Source organism: Narcine bancroftii, chromosome 2 (assembly GCF_036971445.1).
Source record: "Narcine bancroftii isolate sNarBan1 chromosome 2, sNarBan1.hap1, whole genome shotgun sequence".
In the NCBI taxonomy this organism is placed as follows: Eukaryota; Metazoa; Chordata; class Chondrichthyes; order Torpediniformes; family Narcinidae; genus Narcine; species Narcine bancroftii.
The window spans coordinates 317035260-317049902 of record NC_091470.1 but is presented as its reverse complement, the minus strand read 5'-3'; the positions used below and the strand labels follow the sequence as shown (position 1 = coordinate 317049902).

At 43.3% G+C, this 14643-nt stretch overlaps 1 protein-coding gene across 14 annotated transcripts in view; it reads left to right on the top strand.

Moving 5' to 3' along the window:
- Positions 1-14643, top strand: part of dlgap1a (discs, large (Drosophila) homolog-associated protein 1a) — a 615703-nt gene that overhangs the window by 558904 nt on the left and 42156 nt on the right. For 13 of the 14 annotated variants that reach the window (XM_069921771.1, XM_069921770.1, XM_069921766.1 and 10 more), the window contains 2 exons: positions 3418-3552; positions 5918-6336. In XM_069921771.1, the coding sequence (XP_069777872.1) occupies positions 3418-3552; positions 5918-6336 (554 nt within the window). The remainder of the gene's footprint in view (positions 1-3417; positions 3553-5917; positions 6337-14643) is intronic. The other variant, XM_069921772.1, reaches the window with a different exon arrangement.

Genomic DNA, 14643 nt, shown 5'->3' with positions numbered 1-14643 from the left:
CACTGTACTGGAAGACCAACATGTTTCAATCAGACCAAAGGGAATCTTTCACCAAGTTGATGATCTTCCAAAATTTAATATGTCTCCCAGGCCCAGGATATAAAACTCTGGGGAAATGCTAGACTGAATTGATTAGCTCCCACCTGATATGACTCATCATACCTGCATCTCCTCCCTGGGAATAGCCCATAAATCAGAAATGTTTTTTATGCATAGACCTTGTGATTTTTCTGCTTTGAAGTGTCTCCCTACCTTCTGAGTGTGGCTGTTCACACAGGAATGACCAAAAACGCCAAATATCTGTATCACACCATGGGTTTATATAGAATACCTGAAGAGCAGTATTTAAGGAGGCTGGACATCCTATTCATTAGCCTGTTGTTCACGGATCGCCTGCAGTTAGTTTAGAACACAGGCGATCCCTGAAAATTACTAGGGGTTGAGGAGATAAAATGTCTTTTTACTACAGACTGCTTTCTGGGAAATTGAGAATAATTTCCTGGAATGCAACAGCTGTGTGTAAAAAAAAAACATGAATCCTCTGTAATGCTGCTGCTGGGCTTGAACCATGACAAGGACCCTTGCATCCTTCTCCGCATACTCTTAGCAAATACGCATTCTGCGAAGAGCTGAACATTTTTGTTTAGTTTCATTGGACCTCCAGGCATTGTTGATGTTTGAAGAAGCAAGATCATTGGGCACAAAGCTGCTACAACTATCTGGAACATCCTTTACAATACAGTGGAATTTTGAGGCCATTTTGTTTCCCTGCAAGCGAATGCAAAATAGAAATCTAGGGCAATTCTTCTGCATACTGCAAAGAAATTATGTGCAATCATTGGACATAGACCAATTGCTGCTGAATCTTAGGCAAAAGCCAAGCAGAACATCTGTTTCTAGAGGAAATGTTCTGTTGAGTTCAAGTTGGCATAAGCGAGTAATTGCAGATGACATTGAAGTGTCCAGCAGAATAGAACAGTGCACATTTATTATGTCACCCAGGCCAGGTTATAAAACCCTGGGGAATTGCTAGACAGAATTGATTAGCTCCCACCTGATATGATTCATCATACCATGTTGTCTGTGTCCACACTAAGGTAGAATAGAAGATATTGTGGTGTAATTCAAAGCCCAATTCATTCTGCAAAGCTATCAGAAGAATGTGTGGTGGCACAACCAGTGCCCAGGTTATGCCAGGTCTCCATTCCTTAGAGTTGTTAATGAACCAATTTCTCTGTAAGTTAAAAATATCCATTTTATAAAGGTACCCATATTATATCACTTTTCATACACTTCTTGCAGTTCTTTCATTTTGTTTAATAATCATCCTAACATCATTGTATTGATAGAATCTATGCTGAATCCAGTTAGTAATGAATACCATTTAACATGTTATCTTTAATACAAGCTTGAAAAATGCTGTAAAGTGCATGAGAGACTATATATGAAATTGAATGAGATGTGATGAGAGTTTGTTGTCATATACACAAGTACAATTTACAGGTGTGTGGATTTTCTTAAGTCAGGTCATTCTTACCACAGACAGTTCCTGTATTTACACAGCAACAAACATACTGCTGGAGGTACTAAGTGGGTGGAGCAGCATTTTCTTTCCTCCTCCCCCCACCCCCCCAACCACCCTCACACCTATCTCCCCAGCCACAGAAACTGCTCAACCCCCTGAGTTCCTTCAGCTTGTTGTTTGTAGTCTTTCTGTTACATTACAGATAATGATATTAAAAAATACCTATGTTTTCAGTCCATCTCTCTGGAAGAGTCTGTACCCACCCACCCCATTCCCCCACCAAGTAAAGCAATGTAGTCAGGAGAATAGTTATGTTTAGTGAAAACCCCATAGACAATGCAGAGTAAAAGTAAACTGTCTTGTACAGTTTAACATTTGACTAAAGCCCCTTTCACACTTTCCAGGAGTCCAATGCCAATTGGCCTTTAAAGTGGCAAGTGTGAGAGCAAAATCTGCTCAACACTGATGTCAGATGACGTCATCACATGCCGGGGATTGCCGGCCTTGACCCCCCACCCAGTACAATCCCCGGCATCGACAGATGCTGGCGTTGAGATCAGGCAAGTGTGAAACAGACAATTGGATTGCAGGCACTTCCTATTAAAGGTAGAACAGACCAAACGCCGGGGACAAACTCTTGCAAGTGTGAAAGCGTTCAATGACCCGGTTAGGAATGGTCTAGTGTGAAAGCCCATACCCCCATTCCTATTCCGGGACACTGATCGGCCGATTTACTGGGATGCAAGTGTGAAAAGGGCTTAATTCTCATTGACCACTTATTTTGTGAATTTTTCACATTTATTTACAGAAATGTTGTAACATTTTCATCTATATTGTGTATATAAATAGTGAAACATTTTAAACAGTTAAATGATACATCTTATTCAAGATGAAAGCATACTGATTAAAAGTGAATTGGGACCATTGTTACAGCAAATGAAAGAGCCATAATTTCCACTACCATGTAAAATGTAATTTTATTGGTGGATATCATTTTTGATTTTAGTGACTTACATTTGTAAATAAAAGTTGAAAACTAATGAAACACTTCTGATGCAGGCATTACGTGCTGTCCTTTTTATTTGTAAAAATCTCTGCATTATGTCTGTGCTCACTCCCCAAATCCCAATAAATTGAAAGGCATGGACAGTGTAGATGTAGAAAGGTTGGTGGGAGAGTTGAGGATAAGAGGGCACAAATTCAGCATTGAAGGGCATCCACTTAGAACAGAGATGTGTTGAATTTTTTGAGCCAGTGTGTGGTAAACCTGTGGAATTTTTTGCCACAGGTGGTTGGGGAGGCCAAGTCATTGGGTGTATTTAAGGCAGAGATTGATAAGTTCGTGTTTAGCCAGGGCATCAAAGTCTATGGGAGAAGGCTGAGCAGTGGGGCTGAGTGGAACAATGGATCAGTTCATGACTGATTGGCGAGCAGACTCGATGGGCTGAATAGTATATTTCTGCTCCTATGTCTTATGGTCTCATAAGCAGACATCCCATAATAAATGTCCATTCTTCTTACCTGCACCTAAAATTGAATATATTGAGCATTGAAATGTAAATCATTTTTTTCATTTTTCATGTACCTTTCAGTTCTCATTATATTTCTGAAAATATTCTAATTAACCATTATTTCAGATAGAATAAATACCTAGTGTAATAATTGATTTTAAAATCAATTCACAGCCATTTTAAATATGCAACTCTGATTACAATTGATTACAACTCTGATTTCAATTGGCATGTTTATTACAGTACTACAGATGCCTAACCTTTTATCTGGGATTCAAAAAAAATGGCAACCTACAAAACACCGGCACTTTTTTCAGTAGATGGCATTACACATAAGTAACATTTAATTTCCTGTTTTTAAAAAAATTTCTCTGTTTTCAGGGGGAGACCCCCAGTCCCTGCCCCCGACCCCGTGGGCACCTTCTCTTACCTTCAATGGACAAGTGACTCTCGGCCCCAAGCAGCCAGTGGGAGAGAAGCAGGCAGAGGCTGGCTCAATGCGCAAAGCGGTTCCAGGTGCGTGGGTAACAGAGAAGGCCATTGCTCCCGCATTGAGCCATCACCGCAATCCAGTGCAACACTCAGTAAACTCTGGGTATGGCAGCACTGCACCCCTGCTGTCGCATTGGGAGTTAGATGGGGTGGGGTGCACGGCGCTGCAGTTCTGGGTATGTCAGAGCACCAGCCTGTTGTGTTGGTGGAGCTCAGCTCCACCGCCCCAAAGGCCCACTCCTCCTGCAGCTCTGCACCTTATGTCTGGCCTTCTGCCCTGCTTGGCCACTGGCACCGAGCAGCCAACTCTGGCCACCTTTTTGGCCGAGCTCGCAGGCCACCTCATTGACTCCAACCTCACCTGATTGACATACTGGTCAAGAGCCTCCTGTATAGCGCACTTCAAACCACCACTCAGCCCGGTCAGCAACCCCCCCACATTCAGCTTGGCCTAGGGAATAAAATAGTCTGGCACCTGCCCGGGGTGGGGATGCCAATGGACGGCGAGGCATTTGTTTAAAGGGATCGAAATCAAAATGATTCCGAAATCTGGAAGATTCCAAACAACGGCAAGTGTCCAATCCCGATGATCCCAGATAAAAGGTTAGACCCCCTGTATCTGTTTCTATATTTCAAATGAATTATTTTAATAATTTGCTTTATTGGAGCATTTCTGTCTCTGTATGCTTTTCCGTGTGAGTGGTTTGCTTTTTGTAAACAATAACTTTGCCCAGTATGGAGTCATGTTTGAAATTATGATTATTATGGTTGGATATGTATTAAACCTCTCTTATTTTCCTAAACTAAATCACACCTCACCCCAAAAATGACTGCACAAATTTGAATTCTGTTTTTAATGCTAAAAATTGCAATATTTCAACATACTTGAGAATTCCAAAAGCAATGCATACAACTATTTTATGTGATATTTACCAAAAGCATCAGTTGCAATGTAATGCAATGACCAATTTATTTTTAAATCTTGTATAAAATTGGCTGAATGTCTACCAATTGTGTTACAATGTCTTTGGGTGAAATTAGGTGATGTTTTTGCACATGGTGCATTCTTTGGATCAAAATTAATTTTGTCTGAAATGGAATGTTGTAATAAAAGAAAATTGTAGATTAATATGTTGGAAAATCTTGGAGATCTAGATCAATAACATACCAGAATTAAAGTCCACAGCTGGCTAATGATTATTCTGCCCTCAAATCCAAAATTGCTGTACCAGTGCATGTCTGCAACCCTTATTGTGGTTGAGCCCTTTGAAAGCTATGTGATTCCTTCCCTAACCCCCACTACTGACCTTCAGTGAGCAATGTCTGAAAATATGTGGCCTAACTAATCAACCAAGCAATTTCAACTCCCCCTCTTCTTGCCCTGCTGCAGCACCTTATGCTTTTCAACATCTGGCTTTTCACCAGAATTGCTCATGAGCCAACCAGTTCTCTCCTACATGAGGACTTCTGCTAACCTTCATTGCTATCACCAACTGACAGCTGAATCTGTACATTCCCTCGCTGCCCCCGATGTTTACAGTTTTAAAATGTTTAAAACCCAAAGAAATGCCTTGCACATACCTTTCTACTCAGTAAAAAAAAATATCCTGCTCACATGCAAGGACCTTATGAAATTGAAAGATAACGAGGTTATTTGGCCTCTTGTCCCTGCTCTGCCTTTCACTTACGTATATCATGGCTGATATTTTCCTTCAATACCCCATTACTTTGATTCCCTTAATATTTAAAATTTCATCTATCTCTGTCTTGCACTTCCCTACCCTCTTGGATATGGAATTCCACAGATTTGTTAACTTTTGTGTGAAGAAACATCTCTCATCTCTATCCTATCTCCTTAACTACTTGTTCCCGACACTCCAGCCGAACAAACATCAACTCTGTCTATCGTGCCAAACCTCTCAAAAGAATTTTGTACATTTCTTTGAGATTATCATCCACATCAAACCTTACCTGATACTGAGTGACGTTTAATGGCTTCTTATTACTATTTTGAGTCAGTGGATTGTTGAACCTTTACTCTCTATGCTACCTCATCCCTCCCCTTGAGTTATAGTGGATAGATGTCACAAGCAAGCCTCATCCTATCCTTTCCCTTCCAAATCAGAGGAAAATGGAAACGTGTCTAGAAATTGAAGGTAACTAGTGACGCCAATAGCCTGTACCACTGCAGCAGCCGATCATTCAATAAACCTGAGTTCTTCCTACTTTGTGGCAATCAGAATTGTCAGCACATTGACCCACTGGGTCTCCTTAGGACTAAAGTGTGGTTATAATCCATGATACATTTTTTTTAAATTTTTGTGCTGCATAAAAGTGCAACAATGTCCATCAAACCGTTTTGCGATAACTATTATCATTTTTTTTGTAGTTTTCGAAGATTTACACGGTCAAATAGTGTAACAGCAGCAGTCCAAGCTGATCTGGATTATAAGGAAAATTCAGAAACTTCAATGGGACCCCAGGAAGTAGTCTCAAATCCATTATTAAGGCAGCTCTCCAAAGATGCAAGTATATCCACAGCTAGCTTTCTTGGACCGGAAGGCAACGAATTGCAGGCCAGTGCACAGGAGAATGCCTTTGATTCAAATTTTGATCCTTCTTTTCTGCCACCTCCTGAACCCTGGATTGACTCAACATCTGAGGCTGAAGTAGAAGCAGGTCAAAGGTCAGTGTGTCAAAGGGATGGACGATGGTTCATGAAATTGCTTCAAGCTGAAAAGGAGCGGATGGATGCCTGGTGTCAACAGATGGAAAAAGAAGAACAAGAAAATGCCCTTCCTGAAGAAAGTAAGTGTTTATGGAAAATCCAAAATAGAAACAGACATAAAACTTAGTATGTAACATTTACCTATTGTTTTACCCATGGGAGTGAATTTTCCCCAATGCTCTCCCCACACCACTTCGAGCAAAGTTAAGGCAAGAGTTAATAGATTGAGTAGGGCTCAAGTGGATGGGTGAAAGCCATCTCTAGTAAAACTGGTGAAAAATTTTAAGGTAGACGTACAGCACAGGAACAGGCCTTTCTGGCCCACGCACACAATTACACCCATGTGACCAATTAACCTTCTAACCTCGTACGTCTTTGGAATGTGGGATAAAACTGGAGCTCCCAGAGAAAACCCACAGCGACATGGGGAGAATGTACAAACTCCTTAGAGTCAGCAGAAATTAGAACCCGGGTGGCTAGTGCTGTAACTTCATTGCGCTAACCGCTATGCAAATGGTGCCACCCTCAAATACTGAAGGTGTCACTGTCTACACTTATTGTGCTGCCCTATGAAAAGAAAATCAAAGCCAATTGACACTTTAAAGTTGGACAATTTTGTTAAATGGCGCGTGGCCTCCCAAAGAAGCCCCCAAAATGGTGAATGTGCATTTCCAAATGGGAATCTGGCAGCTGCCATATTAAGGACAAATGTAAGGCAGACATACTCAAATGTAAAGCTCTTATGTTCTAACATGAAATATCGCTGCTACCTTTGTGGATATGCCTCAGCGTGAATTTTGTGGACAAAAACCTTTTTTAAATTTGAGATGCTCATAAGGGGAGAAGTAGCCATTATTCAAGATTAAAGGGAACTTTACAGAAAACTTCTCAATTAGAATCAGTTATGAATTCTACTGACTATTGTAAGGATGCAGAAGGAAATGAACTGACACGGTTGGGGTAGCAGTTAGTGCCACGCCATTGCAGCACCAGCGCTCAGGACTGAAGTTCGAATTCTTCAATGTCTGTAAGGAGTTATGTGTCTGCGTGGGTTTTCCCCAGGGACTCCACAGTTTCCTCCCACTGTTCAAAAATGTACCGGGGTGTAGGTTCATTGGGTGGTACAGACCGACCCATGGGCTGTATGTCTGATTTTAAATTCTGTTTTCTCTAAAAGATTCATATTTTGCATATTTCTTGGTGTTTAATTTTCAAATTGCGTCTTAAACAGACAGCCAGTGAAAATTTGCATTGGCAGAAAGGTTTTTAACAGAGGCCATTGACTGAGCTCATTGCTGGTACCCTTTTCCTGAGCCCAATTGCGTGCAGCAGAGTTCCCAGGTGCACGTCCTATGTTCACCTCCATCCATGCGGTAATCCGATAAAAGTAAACCAACGAATTCTGAGAAGGTTCCATTTGTTAATTATTTTATCGGTTGAGGTAAAACAGGAAGCTGTCCCAAAGGTACTGTACACTGCTCTGGTACATAGAAAAGTGACAGAATCTAGGCAGGGTTGATGGCAATGTAGGTAGAATAGGTTGCAGGAAATATAGAAAAGATAGTGTAGACTCAATGGGCCCACCAGCTTCTATGTCATAAGAAAATATGGAAACTACCACATCTTCAGATGCCCACACAGCTGCCATTTCTGAATAGAGGTTGAGTTTCTGTTAAGGTAAATGTTCAGTCAGATTTCAGATTTCTGGTCAGAGTACATACATGACATCACATACAACCCTTTTTCCTCTGGGCAGGGCAGAATTACCACTAATTGGTCGTGCAAAAAATAAACTCTTCACAGCATGAACATGTAAATAATCAAAAGAACTGTGAATGGATAACAAACTGGCTGTGCAATACAGGGAGAGCAAATAATATCAATAAAGTGCACAACCAAGAGGCCTTAAATTAGTCCCTGATTGACTTTGTTGTAGAGCTGTTCCTGAACCTGGTGGTATGAGTCATGTGGCACTTGTACCTCTTTCCTGAGAGAACAGAATGTGTGCTGGGTGGTGTGAGTTTTTGATGATTGCTGCTGCCCTCTGATGCCAGCATTCTCTGTAGGAGTGCTCAATAATGGGGAAGGTTTTGCCTGTAATGTCCTGGGGTGTGGCCATTACCTTTTGGAGGTTTTATGCTCAGGGGTGTTGGTGTTCCCATACCAGACCATGATTTAGCCTGTCAGCACAATTCCCACCACACATCAGTAGAAATTTGCCAGGGTTTATGACCTTCTTTACAGCGGAGAGACTGGATGCAGACTGGGAGATACTTCGCTGAGCACCTTTGCTCTGGCCGCATCAATGACAGGGATGTCCCAGTGGCCAACCATTTCAACTCTTTGCTCCACTCCCTCACTGACATACCTGTCCATGGCCTCATGTACTGTTAAACCAAGACCACCCATAAATTGGAGAATTAACAGCTAATTTTCCGTCCGGCATTAACATTGACTTCTCCAGTTTAAGCTAGCCTACTTCTCGTTCTCCCTCTCTTCCCCATCCCTCTCTCTTCTTTTTCTCCAGCCTATTTTATCATTTAAAACAGAATAATCGCTGTCATTAGCTATGAGGTTTGTTTTGAAGAACTGGTCCATAGTGATCCTCACTACTCTGTAATCTTCAGGTTGTTACCAAACCTCCACAAGCTCCTGAGGAAGTATAGGTGCTGACGTTTCTTCACGATGCCATTGGTATGATAGGTCCAGGAAAGATCCTCCAAGGTGGTGACTCCCAAGAACCTAAGTGTGCTCAACCTCTCCACTTCTGATCCCCCAAAGGATTGTATATCCCTGGCTTTCCTTTCCTGAAGTCAACAATCAGCTCTTTAGTTTTGGTGACATTGAATACAAGGCTGTTATTGGTGTACCATTCAACCAAGTTTTCACTCTCCATCCTATATGCTGACTCTTCCCCTTCCTTTACACAATCCACTACTGTGATATTGTTGGTGAATTTGTAGATGGAGTTATTGTCATACCGAGTTACATAGGAATAGATGTAAAGTAAAGCAGCAGGCTAAGAACGCAACCCTGTGGTGCTTCAGTACTGATGGAGGTTGTGGAGGAGATGTTCTTACCAATCCTCACTGATTGTGGTCTGGAGGTGAGGAAATCCATGATCCACTTACACAGTGGGGTGTTAACTCCCAGGTCTTGGATTTGCTGATCAATTTTGAAGGGATGATGGTGTTAAATGCCGAATTGCAGTCGCTAAAGAGCAACCTGATATATGAATCTTTGCTGTCCAGATGTTCCAGGGTTTTGTGTAGAGTCAGTGAGATGGCATCCATCGTAAATCTGTTGCCACGATAGGCAAACTGGAAGGTATCCATGTCATTGCTCAGACAGGAGCTGATATGCTTCAACACTGGCCTTTCTAAACACTTCATCACTTTAACACTTTGAGTTGAAACCCTCTACCATTTATTGATGCTGCCTGATCCACTGAATCTCTCCAATTTCTCTTTGTTCTCTCTAGATTCTAGTGTTGCATTACTTGAGTTTCCCATGACTTTCTGTAACTTTCCTATCTTTTACTGATTAATTGCCAGATCTTATCTGTTTGTTTATTCATGACACCTACCTTATTGCCTCCTATAAGGTGAGAAAGATTTTATCTCACATTTTATTGTATACAAAGAAGTGTAAAAATGTGCAAAGTCACTCCTAAGTGTTCACATCAGTACAAGAGTCGAAGCTGTATTGTTACCTCAGTAAAAACACAATGCTGGACAAACTCAGCAGGTCAAACAGTGTTCTTTCTATAGCAAAGATTAAAAAAAACATAAACGTTTCGAGCTTGAGCCCTTTATCAAGGTATGGACTAACTGGGTGCCTGAACAAAATGGTGGGGGTGGGGGAGGGGCAGGGGAGGAGCACAGTCCAGCCGGCAGAAAGTAATGGGTGGATAAGGGAGGGAGAGCACATCAGTGAACAAGGGGAGGGGGAACGGTTCTGTGAATGGAGAGGGAAGCAGATGGAGAAAAAAGAGAGAGGGATGGGGAAGAGAGGGAGAACGAGAAGTAGGCTAGCTTAAACTGGAGAAGTCAATGTTAATGCCAGACGGAAAATTAGCTGTTAATTCTCTAATTTACAGCTGGTCTTGGTTTAACAGTACATGAGGCCATGGACAGGTATGTCAGTGAGGGAGTGGAGCAGAATTGAAATGGTTGGCCACTGGGACATCCCTGTCATTGATGCAGCCAGAGTGAAGGTGTTCAGCGAAATATCTCCCAGTCTGCACCCAGTCTCTCTGCTGTAGAGAAGGTTGCAACCTTTAACTCAGCCTATTTTATCATTTGAAACAGAATAATCGCTGTCATTAGCTATGAGGTTTGTTTTGAAGAACTGGTCCATAGTGTTCCTCACTACTCTGTAATCTTCAGGTTGTTAATACTTTGCCTTTTTCCTCTGTCACTTTCATTGCATTTGAGCTATTATTTGAAGTAGAACAAAAAGCAGAGAAGTATATTGAAAGCAGGCTGGCTTGACCCAGCACTGGGCATGTGGGCCCTGGCATTGGTCATTGTACATAGGCTGATATTCTTAAACACCGTTCTGTGAACTTTGGGTTTAACTTGGGCTCGGACCTAAATTTTCGAAGAACAAACACTTTAAGGCATGTCATTTTTTTTCTCTTCTTATCCTCCAATTTTTTCTTGGCATCTACTCTACAACACTCTTTTCACATTTATCATAAATTAATATGCAATAAAACATAAATATTAACTATCCATCCTTGTGAAAAGCTGTAGGAGCAATCAGAAGTTCTAACACAAGTCTTTCTCATCCTCCCTATTGTTCTGGGAGCATCTATCCCTTTCCCCATTCTTTTCATTGGTATCTTCATGTCTGCCCGTCACTAAGACATTTCATAGGCCACATACGACCACCTCACACTCAAATTTCAATCACTGTCTTCCCCCATTTGTAATCAACTCAACTGGACCTTGTTTGCACTGTTACCCTGCCGAGGAGCCCATAGGCCTTGAGAAGAACAAGCCATTCTTCAACCTTTCGGTTGGGATTAAAGTGAACATTCACCAAGGTGTTTCTGAATGGCTAAAATATGGGTTAGAATTATTGATTATTACAGATTTAGCTGAACTATTGTTTTCGTGATGATGTTGAAAATATAGACATTGAATTGTATTTTATTACTTTAATATTAATATAGTAAAAATATCAGTGATTGTGCAAAAACTCAACCTTTTCATAGTACATCGTCTTTTAGGTAACATTGAAACCTTTTCATTAGATTATGGTCATGTAGGTTTAACAGACCAATTGTTGTCATAATCTTACACACACACACACACACACACACACACACACACACACACACACACACACACACACACACACACACACACACACACACACACACACACACACACACACACACAAACCACACACACACAAACCCACACACACACAAACCCACACACACACACACCACAACCCCACACACACAACCCCACCACACACAACCCCACCACACACAACCCCACCACACACAACCCCACCACACACAACCCCACCACACACCCCAGCCCACACACACCACAACCACACACACACAACCCCACACACACCCCAACCCCACACACACACACACACACCAGCCCCACACACACACATCCCAGCCCCACACACACACACCACAACCCCACACACACACACCACAAACCCACACACACAGGCAGAAGCAAGAATAAAATGTTGGAGGGGGAGAATGGGAAAGAATACAGGTAAGAGGAAATATATGATGCATGTGGGTGGGTAAAAGAGAAAGAAGCTGAGAAGTGATGGGGAGAGGGTAGAGTGATAAGAAAGACAGCTTGTCTGATAGGAGAAGGAAGGGAAGGGGGTTATCAGCTGGAGAAAGAGAGATAGGGACAAGGGAAAGAGAGAGATACCAGGGTGAATGTTAATGGAAATTGGAGGTCATCGTTGATGCCTTCTGGTTGGAGATGGCTGAATCAGAATAAAATGTGTTGTTTCTCCAATTTGGAGGTGACTTCAACTTGTCAGTACATAAGTCCATGGACAGATGTTTATCTAGATCTTTCTTTGCTCCCAATGCATAGACTCAAGGTTCTTAATATGATCCCAAATATCCTCCACTTTAGGTGGTCATGGGCCAGGGGTTCCCACAAGTCAGAGGGAACTCCTGGCCCATAACCACTTAAAGTGGATGAAATTTTGGATCGTGTTGAGAACCTTGTGGCGATGCACATGCTTGTAGCGGGAAACCGGCCCTGCTTGTCACGTGCTGTCAGGGGAGCAGCCATGGCAAGGATGGTGTCGTGGGACCGTCTCTTCTGGCCCAGACTGGAAGGTTGCGTACACATCAGGGCATTAGGGGCAGGATCTAGCTGGGGCTTAAAGGCTGCAGCGCAAGATTCAAATTAAAGTAGTTGTGATACCGGAACTCACTGCTTGTTTTCTCAGTCTCTTCACTGCGCTTGCTCACAACTCGCCACATTGGTGACCCGACACAATGGAACAAGCAGCTGTAGATGTCGTTGCATTGAAGCTGCCGACTTTCTGAACGAACAAGCCCCACACTTTGTTAGGTCAAGCGAAGACCCAGTTCCAGATCAAACAGATAACCTCCGATTTGACGAGATACTTCTACGTCATCAGCTCACTCGACCAGGAAGCCGCCTCACGATTCGATAACCTTATCCAGGTGACGCTGGAGAAAGGTAAATGCATGGTTTTGAAAAACCTCCTCATTAGCACGTGCATCCTCTCCCGATGCAAGCAAGCAGCCAGGTTCCTAAACTTTGATGGCTAAGGTGATAGGACTCCCTCTGCCCTCATGGATGAGATGCTCACTCTGGCGGAAGGTCACAAGCCCTGCCTCATGTTCAAGCAGATGTTCCTCGAGCAAATACCCAAGGACATAAGGCTCCTCTTGGCCAATGCGGACTTCAGTGACCCGTGCAAGGTTGCAGCACATGCAAATATGCTTTACCATTCAAAACGCCAAGCCAAAGGCTCTGTCAACTATGTCTCGCAGCCAAGTCTAGTCCACCATGTGAGCAGGCCCCACCACATCAGAGGACGGAGAGGTCCGATCCCAAATGATGTTTCCATCACCAACATTGGGGGTCGTCTGCCCGCAGATGCCACCAGCCGTGTTCGATCCCAGGAAACAATGTGGCCAGCCGCCGATAATGGCAGCTAACAGCAGCTGTCTGACCAAACAGCCTTCTCCATGTCTGGGATAGCATCTCAGGCCACAGGTTCCTCATGGACACGGGGCGGAGGTTAGCATCATAACCCCTACAGTGCTAGAGACTCCATGGTCCTTCCCTTCGGGCTGCCAATAATGCCGCTATCTGAACCTTTGGGGAAAAAAGGCAGATTCCTGTATGTTTCGGTGACAGCACATTCCAATGGTCCTTTACCCTCACTTCGGTGGACAAATCCCTGCTTGGTGCAGATTTCCTCTGGGCCCACTCCCTTCTCGTCGATCTCCAGGGCAAGCGACTAGACCATACTCAGACTTTCCATATGGTGCCCCTCGGCAGGTCCAACAAACCGTCCACTCAGCTCACTTCCATGGAGACCAAAAACAACTAGTACAGCCAACTTCTCACAGATTTTCCCTCCATTTGCCCATAGTTCACGGCAGCCATGCCCAACATGGCGTCCAACACCATATTGCTACCACTGGTCCACCATTGCATTCATGGGTCCACCAGACGAACTCAACCTTGCCAAGGAAGAGGAGCTGGGTATTGTCTGTCGTTCCAATAGCCCATGGGCCTTACCCCTCCACTTGGTGCCCAAATCCAATGGTAGCTGGAGGCCCTGCGGTGATTGCAGACATCTCAACGATGCAATGACACTGGACCACTACCCAATCCCCATATCCAGGATTTTGCAGCGAATCTTCACAGCACAAAGCTTTTCTCCAAAGTTGACCTGATCTGGGGATACCATCAAATCCCCATGCATCCAGATGACAGGTGTCTCACCACGCATTCAAACAGATTAAAGAAGCCCTACGATGCTGGTATACCCATGGACAGATGTCCCAACGGCCCTCACAGTCATTGTGTCCAAAGCAGCTGTTGGCGCTGTTCTGGAACAGTTCGTTGATGACTCATGGCAACTCACAGTTGAACCTGTGATTGCCCGAATTGAAGTACAGTGCATTTGACAGAGAACTACTCTCCCTCTCCCGCCACTTCCATTACTTCCTGGAATGGCACCCATTCACTGTCTACACCGACCACAAGCACAAAGTCCTCCGACCCATGGTCTGGTCAACAACAGAGACAGATGTCCTATGTCTCTGAATTCACTACTGCTATCCGACACCTCTTCAGAAAGCACCACGTGGTTGCTGATGCATTCTCCAAGCCCAC